The following is a 21289-nucleotide window of genomic DNA, read 5'->3' on the forward strand; positions in this document are numbered from 1 at the left end:
AGTGTTGCACAAAATGATTCCATGACTGTATATTCAGCTAAGTTTGTATAATCTATTAATTGCTAACAGAGTACCCCATACCTAGCAATTGCAAAGAAAGATATAGTCCAGTCTCTGTCCCTATGGGATTGTTATATAGGTTTTGCTTAGTACAGTCTAGATCTTTGAGATACAAAACTCGGAGGGAAACTACAAACAATGCAGCACTTAGGAACTCACAGTTTGAAAAACATAAGATCAATTCTGAAAATCTAAGGAAATACTTTATTTATGGCTGCAAGTTTAAATTGCTGCTATTTCCTTTGTAACCTTTTCAGCTCACAACAAGAAGTAAACTGCAGGGTGGGAGAATCCTGAAGAAATCCTAAAAGCTCTAGACTTGTAGATGGTATTTCTGTGGCTGGGACTTTATTTAATCATTAGTGGGAGATGCAGCATGAGATAAGATGTCTTGCTTTTCTAGAAAACAACCATATATATGGTAATGTCGATATTTAATTTTCTCCCTGTACAAATGAAATATGCCTGCCCACTTTAAAACCGACTGGGGAGATTTTTGCCAAATGGATATTTCCAAGAGAGAAAGAGATCTGGTTGTAACAAAACACATTTTTGAGTCATAATTAACATTTCACTTTTGGTGGAAGCTAGACTAATGATAATGAGAACCAACTATTAGCAACTTCCTGCTAGTAGAGAACATACCAGGTTGGTGACTTTTCATATATCAATCCCAAAATGTGCACCAAACATAGAACCATTTTACACATGTTTTTCAATGTAAAGTGTATAGGATCTCAGCTGCAAATGAAATAACAAAAACTCTAGTTTAAAGGGGATCCAAAAGCATTTCATGAGCAGAAAAATCTTTTGTCAGATACCCTGTAGGCCTTTTCAAGGGAGTCAATGGATGTTTCACATGGAAGGCACTCCCCTCCCCTGTGGGATTTCTGCCAAGTAAAATCATGCTGCAATACTGGTGAGCCTTAACAATCATCTATCTTCATTTATCTTTCTGCATTTCCAGAGCTCCCAACACAGTGGCTCCTCTACCTCATTAGCAAGCACCAAAGTTTGCAGCTCCATGGATGAAAATGATGGACCTGGAGAAGGTAAAAGAGATCCTAGAAGGATGACACTTCCAAACACCAGAATAATGATAGCACAGTGTTTGTATAGGAAATGAGTTGCTATTTCTCCAAAAAATGATGGGAAGCATTGCAAGTTAGAAGGGTCACCAGTTTTACTGAACAGGTTTAAGCAGTGAGTCCATACCAGCCACAATCAGGTTTGCCCTGAATCCAAAATGAACCTATTTCAATGTTTTCAGTTTCAGTGTTTCTACAGATTTCCACAGACTTCCCAGTAGCAGTGGATTCTTGAAGATTCTGAAAGGCCACCAGTATATTATGAGTCAGTTAATAGAAGGACTAATTGAATTACTTCCTCTTGTCCATCCACGTCTGTGCTAGGCACAATATTGGTTCAAACAGAAATAGCTTAGTCTGAAAAGCTTGTCTGTTCAGTTCAGATTTCAGGGTACAGCAAAAGAATTTTAAGAGGACTGTTTTGTGTGTGAATGCAAAAAGGAAAGGAAGTCGAATTCTATGACCACAATGGCCTCTGTTGGTCTTAAAATTAATTAAATGTAGCCTTGCTGAGTTCCACCAAAACTTTGCCCTTGATTTTAATAGTCGGGATTTCACTCAAATTGCTTTAGAAGAATACCAGGGCATTAAACTGGTTTTATACTTGACAAGGAATAAATTTCTCTCCTAAGGACCCAGCTATTTTACAATATGCATTTATAGAGTTTTCAGGTGATGGGATGATAGTGGCTATTTGTTGTTATAAATTGTTTGCAGTCTCCTTAGCTCAGGAAGTATTAAACACCATACCCGGAGTCTACTTATTACCCTAGCACATAGGATATTGTTGTTGTTATCATGGCAGTAGCATTGGGTTCTCTCCATCCACCCCACCGAGGTTTTGAATCTCTCATGAACGCTTCATCAGAAATAAGGGCTTAAGAATGGGTGCTGTAGACAAACCTGGAACACCCCATCTAGTAAACTTGCCATTTAGAGTGTGTCTATGGATCTGAGTAGAGCACATTCAGGCCTGCTATGGTACAGACATTCCATGAGAGTTCTAGTTACAAACCAGCATCCATTATGCTCTACAGACAGAATGAAGAGATGGTCCCTGCCCCAAAGAGTGCTAGACCTTTCTGGCACAGTACCAGGTGTTAGTTGCACCAACAATTATTACAAAGCCCTAAATAAAATAGTTTGACATAAGCCCAAATGCTCATTCCCCCTCCTCTCAGAGGGTATTGCCAGCCTGCTCTCTAGTTCTCCACCGGGCTGTTTTAGTCTGTAAATAGATGTTTCATTTGAGAGGGTCCTGACTGAGTGTTTGACCTAGATCAAAACAGGTGTAGCTCAGTCACTTAGGCTAAGTACAAACAGTCAAAAAGAGCAATTCAATCTTAACAGGTTAGTCTAAGCTGCATAGACTGAACCAATAAGCAAGTGAACAGGTATTCACTTTTAATTCTGGAAATATGACCACATGCCTGCTGTGGCCCAGGCCAGAAGCTGGAGAACACTAGAGTATACCTCTGCTTGGCTGGAGCATACAGCTTGGGCCAAGGCTTACCCACGCACCTGCGAGGGGAGGTGTGTGGGGAGATGCAAAGCATCCTGGGATGCTGAAGGACTGCAGATTTACTTGAACCTGGAGGGGATCTGGGACAGAAGTTCAATAAACTGTTTTAACCTAAATCAGTTAAGTCTGATACTACATCCATCTAGGTTTATCTTAGACCAGTTTCAGGCACACGGAAAGTGATTTATGTGCACTGAACTTCTGTTATGTTACAGATTGGAACCAGTTTCTGATCACTTATACCAGTTTATGTGTAACTTCTGTCCCTAGGCTTAGGCTCATAGCCTTACCCACTTGGATTGCAACTCCTCTGCCAGTAGGTGGTGAATAAGAGTACATACTTTTGGCCAGTTTTGTCCCTGGAATGCCTCATAGAAACCCTGCAGACACACACCACCACATTCTGAGAAAAAGCTTTAGCACAGCTTATCCCACATTAGAAGGACTTGAAGTGGGACAATGGGCATGTACTTCTGCAGGGTCCTGGAACAAAAGGCTGTTTTCCCCAGGACCAATTCAATGTGCATTTACAGCCTCAGTCCATCAGAATCAGTTGCTCATCAGGCTGTCACCTGACCTCCTCCCAGCTGGTTCCTCTCCTTCTGGCCCAAACACCTTCTTTTACAGGGGGCTTCACCTTAAACAGGCAGACCGACCTATTGCACTCATTTTACTTGCATCACCCCTCACCTGTACCCACCTATGCAGGTACATAATTTAAAAATACATCTTTAAAAAATGAAAAAGAAACTGAAAAACAAAAGGAATCGAAGGACCTGATAAAACAGAGAGAAGATGGAGTTTGAAACAATGAACAGTCAAATGTAAAAACTAAAAAAACACGTCTAGAATACCAGGGAGAGCAAGTGATAGAATGATCTAGGCCCAGTTGCCCACCTGTGTGTGAGGATATGATAGGGACCTTAAGCTACAATTGGTCTATATGGCTAGGGACAGAAGTTGCACATAAACTGGTTTAAGTGATTAGAAACTGTTTTGAACCTGTAACAGAACAAGTTCAGTGCTCATAAACCAGTTTCAACATGGCCGAAAATGGTTTGAGATAAACCTGATGAATGTAGTATCAGACTTAACTGATAGAGCTCAAACTGGTTTATAGAACTTCTGCCCCAGACCCCTTCCAAATTTAAATTAAATCAGAGTCTCCCAGCATGCTCTGCAGCCCTGGACAGGGCTGTGCTCTCTGCTTCAATGGAACAGGGCTGGCTCTGCCCCTCTGCTCCATAGCCAGAGCAGAACCGGGTGGCGGCATGGCCAAATGCCAGCCCCCTAAGGTAAAAGGGGCAGGGAAGAGGTTTATTCCCCGCTCCCTCCCCTGTGCCACCATCATGGACCTGCCAGGCATTTCTCCGCTTGCTGCTTCAGCAACAGGGGCATGGCTAGGCCCAAAAGTAGCCTCAATTGAACTGGCCAGGGAGGGGGTTTAATTCCCTGTCCCACTGGCACATACCCAAGCTGGGGTCCACCTGGCACTCCCCCCCCCCTCACTATTGGGGTGGGGCCAGAGGCCAGCCAGCATGGCCCCTGAGGGTTTATTCCCCACTATACCCCCCTGCCTCTGGAGAACCACAGCCAGGGTCTGCCAGCCCTGACCGCCACCACCACCAATCGTTGCCTGTGTGGGGCAAGTGATGAAATAAGTTCCTTCCCTGCCTCATCTGCCAGATGCTGGAGGGAGGGGAAAATGGTCCCTTCCCTGCCCCCCCCACCTAAGGGGGCTATGCCCCCGCCCCTGCACCTTGATGGGGGCAGCAGCCACTGTCATGGTTTCCCAGGAGTGCAAGCCTCTTCCTGGTGGCGGGGCTGCACTGCGGGTGGGAGCAGAGTGAGGTGGGGTGGGCAGAGCTGCCACAGGCTGTGTGGAGCAAGCAGTGGCACAAGGGCTCAGAGGCATGGCCATAGCCCCCCCCCCCACACTTCTCCTAGCATACTGCCACTGCTTGCCTCGCACAGTCTAGGGCATCTGTCACCACCCCGCCCTTCCCCGCCCTGCTCCCATCAACAGCAGAGCCCCTGCCAGGAAGAGGCTTGCACTCCCAGGAAGCTGTGACAGGGTGCTGCCCCCAGCAAGAGCAGGGACATGGTCAGAAGCCAGCCAGCATGGCCCCCTTAGGTAAGGGAGCAGGGAAGGAGGTTATTCTGCCTCTCACCCCACACTGGGAGCAATCAGTGGCTGCAGGGGGTGGCAGAACCTGGCTGAAGTCCCAAGGGGCAGAGGGGGGAATAAACCCCCTTCCTGTCCTCTCAGCTTCAGGGGCCATGCTAGCCAGCCTCTGGCCACACCCCTGTCCCCACCACTGGAGCAGTGAGGGGAAAGCACCAGGCGGACCCTAGCTCGGGTCCATGCTGGTGAGACACAGAGTGGGGAACTAAACCTCATCCCTGGCCAGTTCACTTGAGGCTGCTGTCGAGGCTAGCCATGCCGCCCCCCTCCTCCTCCCTCTCCCCCCCCCCCAGCTTCCCTGCAACCGAGGGCTTGCTCTAGCGACCCCAGGCATCTGACCTGAGCCACTGCAGGCATGTGCTTACATTTCCTGTATATCTATTTACTTGCAATTTGGTTCAATCTAGGCAGGTTAGACTAACCTTCAAGGATTGAATCAATTCAGGTTGTGGCTTTTTGAATGTCTGTTCCTAGCCAAAGAGACTGAACTACCCCTTGCTCATGACCACATTTCAAGATCTTCATTGCCACAGGGGATACCCCATAATATTTCTTCCATTTAATTTTCTATTGTATTTCCATAAATTTTGAGTATCAACAGGGAAGTGAACATTTTGCTTACCTGTAAATTGAGCTACCCCTTGCTTAGATGAGTTTAGACTCTCCCATAGACTAAACAGTTCAAACATGCATTAGAAAACCGTGTGCCAGTGCCGCGGCCTGTTGATAATGTCTCAGGATGAGATAATTGGTATGAACTGGATGGATTTGATTTTAAAATAAAAGCAATGATTAATTGAGATCTATATAAATTAGTTATTTTTATAATCCCTTTAATCTTTAAAGGTTCCCTGGAAGCCACTGTCTCTTAACAAACTCTTTCTGCAATGAAAGTATAGAGCAAGGGTTGTCAGCCTCCAGCACATGTTCCACAAATGGCATGGACAATCTGTGTGTGTGGCATGTAGCAGATCAGGGAGGAGACAAGCATCACAGTGGCAGATAGGGCAGGAAACAGAAACCAGGACAACAGATGGGGCAGGGAGTACAAGGAAAGAAACAGAAAGCACCTGATTGGGTAAGGAGCACCGGACAAAAAGCAAAGAAACAGATCAGACAAGAGAATAGGTTTAGAGTGGCACTTGGGAGAGGAGGGGAGCAGTGCTAGTTTGTGGCATGCCTGCCGAAAGGGTTGGCCCCCACTGGTTTAGAAACTGGCCAAGATATTTACCAAAATGCCCTCAATCTCCTTGCAAAAGATGGTATTTTAGTAGCTCCTCCATACTATGTCTACAAGGGAATGTTTCTTGCATGTAAAGCTACTTTAATGAGAAGTATGGGAATCACTTTAGGCTTCAACAGATAAATGATGGCCACAGAACATGGAACTGTGGAAGTTCTACAAACACACTGGATCTGGCACATGCTTCCTTGTGTTCTTGCTCAGAGATGAATATTCTTGCCACATGCCAAGGGTGAAGATAGGACAGCTAAGGGGCAGTGTACAGTCTGATCCTTTTAATTCTAACACACATGTACATATGACTTTACCTGAGAAAAACAACTCTGTACCATTTATAATTTAAGGCAAAACATGCCTTCTGTCCCCTCTCCCCCACGAAGTGCAGCACTCTATCTCAAACACAAGATTACAGCAAATGAACATCTTTCATGCCAAGAACTCTATCACATTTTTTACTCTGTTGTGTGAAATCCAATTAAAATTTACTGCTGTTAAAATGTAAATTTAAGAGTCACATCTGTAAAAGTCTTTGTAGATATTAGTCGCTACTTCCTACTTTTATGTGGTACAGTTGTGATTAGTGTAAGTTGAAGTGTATGGTCTCAGCTTTTATTATTAGCTACTGATAAACTGCTCTTTTGAAAACATTTCAAGAGTTGTGGTGCATTTGTGTGCGCCAAAATAGCTGAAGCTACTAATGTTTTCTGTGCTTAGGCACAATGTGTAATACGACGATACCTAAACATCTGGTGCCCAGGTTGCATATGAAGGTGAGATTATTGAGAACATTTGTTTAAAAATTAAGTATTTAATATTGAGGGAAAATAGCACTTAGCACATGAAGAATTTTATGGATGTCTCAGTTTACAGGATGTAATAAAGCAAGTGCTTGAGTGTTGGACTTCTTTGGTACGTATATTTAATCATGCTTTGTCATGAAGTTCCAACTCTATCTAAGCCTGGACTGCGCTTGTGCAGACCACAAAGACATTTTTACAATAAAGAATGCAGTTTATTATGCTGTGAACTTGTTGCAGTGACAGCTGTAACTCATGTAAAACTTGGATGTCTGTAAGTCTAGAGCTTGTGGAAGTTTTATTTTTCATCATTTTATCTGTGTAAACCTGTTGAGTATATACAGTGTCAGCAGCATAGTTTTGCTGTACAGTAAATGAGATATAGATTCTGAATGGTTTCCAGTTTTCTAGACCATAGACTAAACTGCATGTTACGTGCAACATCTGTGTTTCCTTCACTACCAATAAAAATGTATTAATGATTCTTTCAGAAGTGTTGGAGGAAGGCTTCCAGGTTCCAGCGTCAATAGCAGAGAGATATAAAGTTGGAAGGACTATAGGGGATGGAAATTTTGCTATTGTAAAGGAGTGTATAGAAAGGTGAGACATTATTTGCTTATTACTGTAAAAGCAATCATTAATGTTATGCTTTTCCTAGATCATATCTTTATTTGCAGACTGTGGGACATGTGGAATAAGGTAATGTCTCAACTCCAGATGTAAAAAATGGAAAAAGTAGTCTAATAACTTCTGCTATGAAAGTTTTTCCTCCCCTAGGTTCAGCATAATTCTACCATTTTTTTCAGCTAAATCTTCCTTGTTTTACTAAAATAATGTATTGAAAACTATTTTCTTGCTATGTATTTTTGAAGTTTCTTTTTTGTACTGGTCAGAACAGACTTCAGTACAGTTCAGGTCTGTTGCAAGAATATTTGGTAGATGAAAATTACATACACAAAATTGGTATGTATGTAGAGGGCAGGGGAGAGATGCATCTTTTAGATTAAGTTGAATTAGGGATACATAAGATTTCACAAGCAAGAGCTCACTTCATCACCTGCAGCAGATGCTCTGGCCTGCCTTTTGCCTGACTTCAGAGTAAGACAGTTAACTACCTTATACAGGCATTAGGGGTGTGCAAAGCAGGCCCTGTTCTATTCAGGTTTGGCCCAAATCAGGGGCAGTGATTTGATTTGTTGATTCAGATCACTGTCCCTGATTTGATTTGGCCAAATTTGAAGATTTGATGCTGACTCAGAGAATCAGAAATTCAGACAGACACATCTTTAGATGTTTTTTCTACATACCTCGAGGTACCAGTGTGGCTTGTGAATGCTGCAATGCTGGGGTGCATGGAGTGTACCACAGGAGTTGGGGGGGGGGGGGGGGGGCGCTCAATGTGCTCAGCAGCAAACCCAGAAGTGGACTGGAAGTCCGCAGGGGAGCGCATGGGGGGGGGGGCCCGTACCTCCCCAACTCAGCGATCAGCCATGGGGGGTACAGGGCTTCTGTGGGACACTCCTTGCGCCCCAGCATTGCAGCATTCATGAGCCACCTGCTACCTAGGGGTATGTAGAAAAAACATTTAAAGCTGTGTCTATGTCTGAATCTCCGAATTTTTCCGAATCAATTCGGAGGGTTCCAATTCGATTTGTAGAGATTAAAGGGTCCTCTCATTCAATTCGGATTCAGAGATTTGGCCACTGAATCGGGCCAAATCTGTGCCAAATTGAGTCAGAGACCGAAGCTATGCACGGTCCTAACAGGCATGTATGTAGTGGTGCTGAACAGTAATATTAGAACTGGCTACACCATGAAGGAGTGTTAAACGTCAGCCCTTTTAAGATATCTTTAATAAATTCTGTTCTCTATGTATTGAATACACTATAACAATGGTGGCCATATCTTGGCTTGTGAGCTGCATGCCATTTGCAGGCCATTTAAATGTAACCCCTGCAGAGAGAGTAGTAGTTAAATATAAACACTCTTTTCATTCCCTCTGTTCATCACTTATTTTTTTTCTTCTTCAGTTCTTGCTTATGGTTTATTTCAAGAAGGCATTCAATGACAAAGTGTTATTTGAACTGAGGTGTTGTGCACAGATCACTGACTTCAGGGCGTGCACTTCTTGAAAGTTTTGTGTCCTGTGGCTCTTACCCATGTCAAGATCCCCTGAAGGAGAGGAAAGGAGAAGAGTTAGGAAACATAACCACCCCTGCCCTTTATTTGGGGACTATATGATTCAGTGGTCTGGTTGAGGGTTGATAAAACCTCCAGGCTATACCTTCATGTATATTCCATGGGTGTGTATGAGACACATTTTTAGAAATATTTTGAGAATTAGAAAATAACTGTTAATATTCCTTATGTGTATCCTCCTGTAACGCTGGATACCCAGGTCATCATTGAGTTTAGGAAACAAGAAACAGTCAAACTAATAAATGAAAAACACCTTCCAGAAGGACCTAAACTGTCATTTCGAAGCCCTAATTTTAAAGTCCAATACCTCAGGCATTTGCAGGTTGACTCCAGGGAGCTGGGGGAATTTCCCTTTCCTACTGATAGAAAGCTCTCGTGGTTCATGTCCTATTAGAAGTTCAAAAATGATATTTTGATCTGTTAAAAACAACCACTAGGCTAGGATTGGCTCATCCTTCTTAAGCCCTTCAGGAGGACTTCATACATAGTATTTATTGCATATTTCCAATTTATCATACATAATGTATTATTTATTCATATGCATGCGTATGTTCTATACAAATAATTATGAACATGATCCCACATTCCAGGCACACCAAAATTTTCATTGGACTTTGTGAGATCTTAAAGTGTTCAAGGAAAGAAGCACTGACCCCTTATTGGGGTGGGTTATTTTAATTAATCAAAAGTCAAGCAATATACCAGGTACTTGTACCATCGTTATAAACTTTTATATAGCAATAATCACTATTTCCTACTTTGCACTGCAACTTTTTGTTGCTCAAGAAAGAGCAAGAAATAACATTTGTCTTACAATGAGTATCTGGTATTGTTCTGAATGTCCAGTGAAAGGTCTGTAAGCCACCAACATTTCAATGGTTGGGACAGTCTGTACCTGGACAGCTAATAAGGAGAAATAGGATAATTATTTGCATTTTCCTAGGTTCTGTTTACTTTTTCGCCAAACGAAAAAGGGCTGTTGTTATCTGCTTGTTATCTCTTTGTTTCAGTTATATAAGTAATGTGTCTTTCAAGTATGTTCTCAGACATGTTAGTTTTCTAACATTCAGAGATTTGTGAAATTTCATATTTCCATGCTATTTAATGTTTCCAGTATTTCAGAGTAAAAAGTCTATAGACCCACCCCAGAGCATTTAATTCCCTTTCATGTCACAGAAAGAAAGCATTCAAAGTGCGGTCAAACAATCTAATTCACTGGCAATGAAAAAATATATTTACCTGAGATTTAACCCTAGGCATCTGAGTTACTCCCACATCCCACCTGTGCCCCACTCCTCCCACATTCCAAAAAGAAATTTACACTGTAAATATCTCCATTTGTTCCTTATCTTGTTCACATGTATGTACTTGGAATAAGTTCATCCTCATCAAGGCCACCTCAGGGCTAAGAGTGGCCCATTTCTCAGAGTTGTAGCATGAAGCCCTCTAGTGGGGAAAACATGGATGTTATGGTGTTCCTGTTTTTTATTTTCTTGGGGCCTTTAATAGACAAGCTGTAGTTTTGAAGAGATGAACATCATCCAGACTTTACTTATTACGCATTTTCTTAATTTGTAGACTATTTGAGGACCCTACTGATTTTAGAACTCAACTGCGACTAAGTTTGTCACTTTTTGCACTTTTATAAATGTTCCCATACATCCTAAAATGAATACTCCAGCATTATGCCATTACTAAGAGATATCTGCATATTTCAGTATGGCAATTAAAGTGTCCAAGCAGTCCCTTAAAACAATATTTTCAGTTCATGACTCACTTATGTTTCCACTTGGCAGGCAGAGCACCCTTTTTTGGCAGCAGACGGTATGCACTTCTAACATTTCTCAATGTTGCTGTGTTTCACTTGATGAAGAATGAAGCAATTGCTGTGTGAAATTTTAGAGATGATTTTGACTTTTTATTTTTAACCAATAGCATGTTAAAGTAATTACGTAAGGACAGTGTACTGCAAGTTATGTTTAGAACATTATTGTGAAACAGCAATACTTTCTAGAAAGGTTTTTTACTTTAGTTTCTGATCTCCATTTCATGTTTGTAGTGAAATTGGAGCTGGGTAAATGGAGTTTCATGATCAGCTCGGTTAACCATCAGAATCAGAGTTGTAACTTGCTTTAAAAAAGACATTATTACATTTAGTTTTTTAACAAATTGAGTGCATAACCACTTTACAATAAATATTGGATTATTAGCGATCATAGATGGTCATTTCTAATAGCTACCTGAAAGGCATTAAAACCTAAAATTATATTTTATATGCCCTTATGGACTGTTCCTATCATCTCTCTATGCCCCGAGACTTCGTCTCACTAGCAACATTGTCTTTAACCTCTACAGGATTGCCATATATTTGTATGCCTTTCAAAATTATTCAGATTATATTTTTTTAATTTAAGTCATAAGTAGAACTAACTTTACAAAATCATCAGAACAAAATTGATTTGAAAAAATGTTTCATTTAACTCAAACAAAGTATTTATTTTAATGCTCCAGGGATAACATACTTTGGGTTTTTTTAATTAAAGAAAAATTATTAATCCGATATTATTTTAAACTAAAAAAAAGTAACAACTTAGAAGATATTGAAATGTTTTGCCTTCTTCAAGATTTCTTTTCAGTTTCTTTGGCTGAAGTTATTTGCTAAGTTTGGCAAACAGTTACTTTAATGGCAAAAGCAGAATCTGCTGGGGAAAAAATGTTCACCATGACTGAAAGTTGAATTTCTCTCTCCTCAGGTCAACTGGTAGAGAATATGCTCTGAAAATCATCAAAAAAAGTAAATGTAGAGGAAAAGTAAGTTCAAAAGATCAAATAAGGGCTCAAAGTATTTCTAGCAAAATGGTTTTTTTGGAGGGTAAGATTACATGTTACAGTTAGATCTTGTTAAGTGCACTTAAATCTTGAATGATCACACATTAAGGCTTGTTAACAAGGGCTACATGCCCCCAAACATCTTAAAGTTATTCCACTTTAGGCAAGGATCATCAGTGAGCTATGCTACCTAGCTCAAGTTAAGTTAATATCTGGCTTTTCACCTGGGATAAAATCATCAATTTGTGGTCCTCCAGTATCTCAGGAGGCACCACTCCAAGCATGGACTAGTTATCATCGAGGACTGACAGCTAGGAAGCAGCTGAGTGGAGAGAGGGTAAGTTGGGAGGGAGGGCAAAGGGAGAGGCAGGGGGACCAGGAGGATGGGGGAATGGGGAAGTGGGGAGGGAGGGCAGGAGTGGAGGGAGAAGAGGGAGGGGACAGAGGGAGGCAGAGGGTGGGTGGACAAGGAGATGCCAGGTTTCTTCCATCCCCCCCAAATTTTCCCCTCCACCCCCAGATTGCCTCCCAACTGTGCCAGTCACCTGCTGTGCCCCTGAATTGCCCTCCCAGCCATCCCCTCTGCTTACCCTCTACCCTTCTCCCCCTCCCCCAATCACTACTCTACCACTTCAATGAGCCCAAGAATGGTGGTGGTGGCAGTGAGGGGTTCCCCCTCTCTGCCTTCTCCTGGGCTCCTTGTAGCTTTCACTGCCCCCACCCCCATGCCTGGATACACCCCCTGCTGGGCTCTGCAACTGAAGGGGGAAGGGGGGAATAAGTGGAGGGGGAAAGGAGCTTCTAGGAAGCTTCAGGGCCTGGTGGGGGCTGGATCTGGGTGCATGGGGGTGATGCAGACTGCAAAGAGCTTGGAAGCAGGCAAGGAGTGGGACTCTCCATTGCCACTGCTTTCAGGCTGATTGGGATGGTAGGGCAGTGATCTGGGGATGAAGGGGCTGATTAGGAGCATGATCAGGGGGGGAAGGGGAAGGCATGAGGTGATCCAAGTGGTGCAGGGGTCCCTTTTCCTTCTATTCCCCCCCCCCCCCAAGGCTATAGTGTGTGTCACAGGTGGGGTCCTGCAAGAGGGCCATGATCTCCTCAAGGCCCCCCTTCCCATGCCAAGTTGGCCCAAGGGCACCCTCAGTTTCTCACCCGCCATGTCTTTGCTGTTCAAATATGTTAGGGAGGCTGCCTTTTTATGCCCTCTTGGTCACTTCTCGTTGGATCCTACAACCCTGTGGTTTCCTGGACCACTCGGGGGTCCCGTTCTGCACCCTAGCCTTAGGGGCTATGAGTGGCTCCTACCACCCCAATACCATGCCCCAAGCCTCGCAGATATAATGGGCGTTATTCCGTCCCTCTCTCTGGTGTTCATGCCCTCTCTGGCACTCGGGCTCTCCACAGCCCTGTCTCTCTCTATGCGCTCCCTCCGGCCTCCTCTGTAAAGCTGCCCCCTTCTCCGGGGCCTCTTCTGTAAAGCCACCCCCTTCTCCGGGGCTCACCACGCCCGCACTGGGGCTTCTCCACAACGCCCCCTTCTCTGGGGCTTCTCAACTGCCCCTCTCTGAGGCTGGGGTCTATGCACCCCGAATGCTATGCCCTCACTGGCGCCAGGGTCCTCACACTCTGCTGTGAGTCCCCTATGAGGCCTCCTCCAACCCCTGATAGCCTCACCCAAACCACCAGTTATAAACAGCAATGCAAATGCAATCCCTTCGGCTATAACTCAAACTGAAGCCACCCAGCCATAACAACATTTGATCCTACAAGTGACTCTTTGACTCTCAGCAATGTTGGATGCTGCTCCTGTATCAGGCTTCTCCTCTCTCCCATGGCAGAGAGCTTCTTCCTCCATGGTTGCTGGCAGGGAACTGCCAGCCTGGCCTCAGTCCCTGGGCTTTATAAGGGCCAGGCCCTGCCCCTTACAGTCAGCTGACTGCTGGCAGGTGTGATTGCTAGTTAGCTCGGTTGCCCTGGCAACCAACAGCTGGCTCCTTATTCACTCACTGCTAGGGTCCCTTCCCTAGCAGTTTTCCTCCTTAGGAGCAGGGCACCTAAGTGCTCTGCGACAGTGTGGATAGAGAGTTGGTGAATGGGGCAGGCACAGAGCAGACTTGCAGCCCTTAGCCATGCCCCTGATCACCAGCCCTCTAGTGGCAGGTCTGAGCAGTGCAAGTTAGTGTGACTGATCGCTAGCATGTGTTAAGCTTAACAGTAACTAACATTCTTCACCATTAGCAGCTGCTAACTCTAATGAGTAATTTCACCCTGAGAGACTGACATCCTGTTTTGAAAGTGAACATCAGTTTGGGAAGTTCTGGGTATTGCTCTGTCCTAGGCAGAACAGAAAGCCTGTTAGTCTGCAGAGTACCATGCAAGATGTGCTTACCTGATTCAGCATTTAGCTAAGCTAGGGTGTGGGTGTACATTTGCTTTAACTAAAGCATTGAAGTTCTGTGGTCCTGGGGTGTATGTAGATGAAACAGAGGCCCTAAATTGAAGTGGTTGGTTTTAAAAAGCCATGCTTCAATTCAGGGCTGATTAAATCCCCATGTTATGCACACACCCTGCTGACTTACCTGCCTCTTCAGCAGGGAGGGGAAGGTGAGCTGCCGGCAGGCAGAGTGGTCCCTGGGCTGTAGGCAGGGTGGGGTTGGTGCTTCCCTCCATGGAATCGGCATTGCCCCCTCAGGCATCACCCACCCGCAGGCACCCGGCTTGGGCAGTTGTGGAGGGCACTGTAGCTGCAGAGGGAAGCACTGGGCAGCCAGGCTCTGGTGGGGGGAGATCATGCTCACCGTTTTTCCTGGGTGGAGCCTGCTTTCCCGGGCTCCTACCAGGGTGTCTGCAGGGCTTCCTGCAGAGCCACATAGCTGCACGGAGCCCAGTTCTTCACTCCGTGGCTGTAGGGGTAGCAAACTAAAACTCAGACTAAAACCTCAAGTCATCTAAGGCACATTACGCCGCCGAATTTCCTACAACAGCTGGAATTAACTTGCAATACACTGCCGAGGCATGCAAACACCAACACCATTAAAGCAGTGCAAAAGCATTTAACCCGCTTTAAAGTGTTGTGCACACACACCTCTTGTTTCGTGCACACATGGCCTTAGATGGTAGGGAAAATAGCAAAATAATTATTACATATAATATATATCATTACACTACTGAATTATTGCTGATTTTTATAATTCTATAATTAGGGCTTTGGGGATACACAGTTTTACTTTTAATTGATTTGAAAATATGTTTTACATTAGAAAAAAAATTAGGGTGTTTCATCATTAACATTTTGTATGCAATGGAAACAGGTCTGCCTTCCCCCATTTCATTTTCTTCATTCTCCTCTCTTTCCTCGTCCTCTTTCATTATAGTGTTCTAGTTGTCAGACATGTTCCACATCATTATAAACATCATTTGCAACTTTCAAAAACTTCCAAAAAATCTATTAAAACAAAAACCGTAGATTATGCAGTAGTTTGTACAGTTGCAGCAAAGGGGTTTCTTGTTTGTTTTTCCCTCACTAATTCATATGCATTTAAAATGTTTGCTGTCTGGCAGGAACACATGATCCAGAATGAGGTATCTATTTTAAGAAGAGTCAAACACCCCAATATTGTTCTTCTGATTGAGGAGATGGACATGCCAACTGAGTTGTACCTAGTCATGGAGCTGGTGAAGGTGAGTATTTTGGAGAAGGTAATTTATTTATCCCAGGCCAGGATTCAGGATTGTGTCAGTCATCTTCAGTCATAGTACATGATAAAGCTGTAGACACTTTCCCTTACTTTACTGAGTAGATGGACCACATGATTTCACACATTAAATCATACTAGGAGCTGCAGAGATTGTTTACAAAACAATATGAGGAAAATAATTGTTCCTTTAGTTTCTTCTAACACAGTTCTGAAGCTGGGAATGTGCTAGATGAGCCCAGAGTAGTTGATCCACAAGTCTTTTGGAGTACTGTATCAGAAAGTACTCTACAAACAGTAATTTGGGGCTTACCAGTCTTATTTCCCCATTTCAGAAAAAAGGGCCCTAGATTATACCATTAAATCTATCAAAGATATTTGATTTAAGCACCTCTAAATACCAGTATAAAAACTTTATATTATCCCTTCATCAAGCCTGCCTTTTTAGCTTGATTTAAATGGAGATTTTTTTTAAAAGCTGCTGTTTAAACTGTGGTTCTGAAAAATAACCTTGGAAACCAGCATTGTATTCTTAGGTCTTCACGATGATTTCCACATCAAGCGTATTCTTTTTATAAGAGCAAAGATTTTTTTCCCTAGGTGCCACCACTACAAACTCAGTCTTGAGTTTGAAAGTCAAGCTCAGGTTCTTCCTGGCCAATATATTACAGATAATCAAAAGTATGTATTTAGAATTTAGCTAGCAGTTCATTTAAATTACACATCTCTGAAAAAATGCCAGGCACAGAGGAACTGAGGAAGAAAATGCTATTTTACCCAGAGGCAGAAAACCAAATAATTTAAATGTTTAGGTCTAAATTTTCAGATATAATTTCTCAATATTATGCCAACAATATTAGCATGTCAGTCAGTTGTGTGTACAAACCCCATACTGGCCCTTAAGCTCTAAAGGACTCTTAATGGTCTGTAGAAAGACTTTCACTGCCTCCCAGCTATATTAGAATTGGAAGTTCGTACTCTTCTTTTCCTTCCATGTTCTTAACAGGCAGGCACTGGACTGAACGTGACACCATGAAGTTGCAACTTAACAGAGAACAAATAAGTGCAGTCTCTGTACCCACAATGCAGACTGTGCCTAGTAAGCCCAGACAGGCACAGTAAGCCCTGCTGTCTCTTTCTTCACCTCAACCATCTTGTCTTTTTGCTGTTGTGCGTTGCGTGGTTCCCAAATAGGTAACTCAGTTGCTGGGGTCCAACAAAGGAACCTTTTTTTGCAGTCCAGAATGGTCCCTTCTGATTGCTGTGCTGATCAAGCACCAAATGTGGGCCATACCTCATCCAACCTGATGCTTGACAACCACTGAGGATATGTTCACCCAGTGGTCTACAGTGTAGTATAGAAATGCTCAAATTTGCTTTAAGCAAGTGAGTTCAGGTTGTTGAAATATTCTAGCCCCAGCAGCATCCTGCATCCATTCAGATTTTAAAGATGCAATTTATTTGAATGTGTGTACACAGCCTAAATAATCTGGGAGAATTCTCGTAGGTTTGTTCTCGTAGTAGAAAAACTGACCCAGGGCCAGGTTCACACATTCAAGTGCCAAGGCCCTGAAGAGTGAAGAGCTTGCTGTGCTGATACTGTGCAGCCAGTGGGGGCTCTGTGCACACATCTCAGTATGCTCTGCAGGCTTCCGTATTCTGTCTGGCAACAGATGACAGCATAGGGCAGACCTGACTGGCTAACCCAGAAGGCTCGTGGTCAGACTGCATTGTCAGCATGTATAGACATTTGGTCTCCCAGGACCAACTCTCCTGGTAGTGATTTAACCCTAGTTCTGCCAGGGTTCTTTTTTTCTCCCAAATTGGCCATTTTTACTCTGGGAGAAAAACATCTATACACTCATGATATCTTTTGGGAGACCCTTGACTCTCCCAGGAGAAAATGTTTGTACCCGGCCATTGTCACTCTGCGTTTGAAAAATTGCTATGCTGCAACATTTTTTTAAAAAGAAGTTATAATCCACTTTGTGGTCAGCTAAACCAGGAGGTAGTAAACTGAAAATATATGCAAAAAGGTGTGGCTTAAAAGAGTTTTATAAAGAGAAGAGGCCATTTTAATTACTTCCTGGGAAAATGTGTTTTCCTTTCACTGTCTCTCTGCTCTCTCCAATAGAGAAAGCATCCATCTGTTGAGAGACTCTCATTCTTAAGGGTTTCTGCACATGGTGTGATGTTTACTTCTGTGGTTTGCCTCTTCTTTTTTTTTAGTTGTGACAATATTCATGTTTTAAGAGGTTTTTTCAAAGACGTTAGATGAAGTCTGAATTTCCTAGAGCACATTGATTGAATAAGTTCCTGATTTGTATATGGGGGAAAGGGGAGGGGCAATAAGGGAACTGTCCTAATTAGACGTTAATTTTATTTCCCTGAATCTCTCTTCCATTCATTAATATTTAATTGGGGGAAAAAAACCCTTGTTATGCTGTACTCGGCATGCATCAAGGAAAGTCTTTCTGGAAAGTTATTAATTGTTAATTCAACAATTGCTGACTGTTTCCATTTCACAGCGTGTGCTGTTAGAATTGATTAACCATCTGTTATTGACTGACTTTTGAAGACCTGAGTTTAAATCAAGCTCACAGACAGGAAAGAAATTCAAGAAGAAAAGGCTCAATATTGTAGAGCAGTTTCAGTTAATACCACCTTGCATTAATTGGCAGTAACATGTTTGACATAAATAGCTGCCGCAAGTGCTGCTCTCACTTCATGGCAGGCATGTCATTCACTGCTTGGGGAAGTGTAAGAAAAAGCACTTCATAAATACAAATATAAACACACTGCAAGCAGCACTTTTAAAAAGAAGCAAAGATTTGGTCTCTGGCACTTTGCCTTTTTACACAACCAAACAAAATTATTATTCAAACATAACATGGGTTTGGTCAATTTAACAAGTAAGATTTATTATAGCATTTCCCCTACTGCTCAGGGATATGATTTCACTTTTGCAGAAGAAAAGAAAGATTATATCATTTACATAACAAAGTAATAAATATATAAATTGGCTACTGCACTTACAAACTTGCTGCTTTCTGTGCAGTGATTATAAAAACTATATTCAAAGGCTGTTAGTCTGATTTAATTAAAAAAGAGAGAGACAGAATTAGGGGTAAGGCTGGAATTGCATTCTTAAGCTTGTCCCTTGTGCCAAAATAATAGATGGTGACCTGTTGTGTAAATAAGCTAGGCAGAAGTTGGCACGTTACAGAACCACTAATATTTCAGGGAAAATTTTGAAAATATCTCTGCCTAATATAATGTTGCCTCTATTAACTATTTAGATGCTTTACAGCACATCATTCAGCTGAGGAAACACTAATCCAGTATCAAAAGAGGCCACAGTACTGGACTACTATGTCCAGTTTTGGGCCCCACACTTCAAGAAGGATGTGGACAGTTGGAAAATAGTCCAGTGCAGAGCAACAAAAATGATTAGGAACCTGGGAAGCAAGATTTATGAGGAAAGTCTGGAGAAGAGAAGATTGAGGAGGAGGATTTGATAACAGTCTTCAAATACCTGAAGGGCGATTACAGAGAAGAGAGAGATAGGCTTTTCTCTGTGGCTGTAGGGGATATGACTAGGAGCAATGGCCTCAAGTTGAAACAGGTGAAATTTAGATTGATTAGGAGGAACTTTTTCAGTATGAGAGTGATCAAACATTGGAACAGATTATGTAGAGAAATTGTGTAATCTCCATCTTTGAAAGTTTTCATTAACAGGTTAGACAGAGAGTTGGCTGTCATGGTTTAGTCAAGGATGCTCCTGTCTTGAGAGCCAGACTGCATAACCATAGGCACAGACAGAAATACAGCTCCTGGATCTAACTTGCAGCGCTTCAGAGAAAACCCCATGAATTAGATCAATCCTCCTGAGCCAACAGATGTTAGCTGTTGGACAGTCCCAACCTTTTCCCTCGTTCTGCCCCCTCTCTCCCACCTCCCTTGCTAGCTTAAGATGGGAGAGGAAGAAGTCAGGGAAGGGAGGTCTATTCTAGGGTTTCCCCAGGTGCACTGTGTGGGGAGAGGGTGAGTGTGGATTGGAGTCCATGCCCACCTCAGGCCATTTTAAAGCACTCTGCAGCCATGCACTTGTGTCTGGTCATGGCTGTAGAGTGCTTTCAGAGGCCAGATTGGGCAAAAATTGTCACTTTTGGTTGTTCCTTATGGGAGGTCCCTTCCAGTACTACTTTCCTTTGCTCCTAAGGTCAATTCATACACTTTTTTAAATGAGGGCACAACTTATGGCATTTGAATGCCACTGAGAAGATTATTCTGCCTCATATTCAGGTGAATTTCTATCAATGTGCCATGCACTCATTTTGTTTTCCTTTCTTGGGTTTAGGCTTCCCTTTTTTTTTCTTCCTTTTTCTCCCTCTGACTTCAGATACTTGTCTTTCTTTCTCCTTATATCTTAGACTTGATAATCTTCTCTTTGGGCCAGATTCCTGGCTGGTGTAATTGCCATTCCTTATAAGGATCTAGGATTTAGGAGCATAAACCATAGGAATTAGAATTTGAGTTGGAAGAAACACTAGTCTGATCTCTTGCACACATGTAGGATCTGGTATTGCCATACTGGGTCACCTACTCAGTATTTTGTCTCCAACACTGTCCAGTTCTAGATGCTCCAGAGGGTTTCCTCTGAGACCCTCATCCAAGACAGATGTGAGTTAATTTTCCCTTTTTATTTGGCCTTTTCATCCTAATCTGAAAAATTCAGAGACATAACAATGTGGCTGGAAACCTGGGTTAGCTGCCACACACAAGGGCAGTGGAGATTTCTGGATGTTGCTGCTGCCACCAGTATGGCTGTGGTGGTGGCCATTTTTTTACATCTCTTGCTCTCCCAAGTTGGTGCCTGGGGCAAGTACTCCACCCTAGTTCTGCCACTGAAGTCAGAGGTGGGCTGAAGCCGGAAAGCATGAGGTTAAATATCCCTTCTAAAATTGTTAAAGATCTGGTCTCCTTCCTTTAGTCTTCTCTTTGGGTTTAAGCTTGGCCCATTCTGCTTCCTTATCCTCTTTCACTACATCCAGTTTAATTCTTTTCCTGGTTTTCCATATTCTTGAACTCAGGTTTCCCCTGAGACTCTGATTTATCATTGAAAAAACATTGATCCAACTCACCAGCTGAAACAAGGTTTCCTTTCTAGTCCAAATTTGTCATTGATTTTCTGCAAATCCTTTATTTAGCTGGATTTTTAAAACCCAGAATTAGAATAAATCCTTGCTGGAGTATTTTAATTTGTATTCTATCAGTGAGTTAGCTAAACTTTGCCTTCAGTCACAAGTTCTTTTATCTTTGCAGGGTGCAGATCTCTTAAATTTGTTGCTGAATCCACTTGTCCACTGAATCCAGTCTGTTTAGCAAGATGCTGCTTACTAGATTGGGAGCAGTGTGGATGCATTTACAAGTGCAGTTAACACAACTGACTAAACTGGCACAATTTGAGCTAGAGTTAACTAATCCTGATGTCACTGTGTACATGTGTGCTTAAGCACAGTAATTTACTCCACCACTGGAGAGTAGCTGTGTCTGAAAGGACTATCCAACAGCACTGTAAATTAGACAATACCGGCCCAATTGCCATGTATGTGTAGATGATGACACTTTACTGTACAGTAAATTAGTCTATTGCACAGTAAAGCAC

The 21289-nt window shown here is 42.8% G+C and overlaps 1 protein-coding gene across 3 annotated transcripts in view; it reads left to right on the top strand.

The window, feature by feature from the left end:
* Window positions 1-21289, top strand: part of DCLK1 (doublecortin like kinase 1) — a 408479-nt gene that overhangs the window by 339234 nt on the left and 47956 nt on the right. For all 3 annotated transcript variants that reach the window (XM_019498283.2, XM_006260172.3, XM_059716001.1), the window contains 4 exons: window positions 1028-1112; window positions 7387-7495; window positions 11848-11905; window positions 15488-15607. In XM_019498283.2, the coding sequence (XP_019353828.1) occupies window positions 1028-1112; window positions 7387-7495; window positions 11848-11905; window positions 15488-15607 (372 nt within the window). The remainder of the gene's footprint in view (window positions 1-1027; window positions 1113-7386; window positions 7496-11847; window positions 11906-15487; window positions 15608-21289) is intronic.

Source organism: Alligator mississippiensis, chromosome 1 (genome assembly GCF_030867095.1).
Source record: "Alligator mississippiensis isolate rAllMis1 chromosome 1, rAllMis1, whole genome shotgun sequence".
Lineage (NCBI taxonomy): Eukaryota > Metazoa > Chordata > Crocodylia > Alligatoridae > Alligator > Alligator mississippiensis.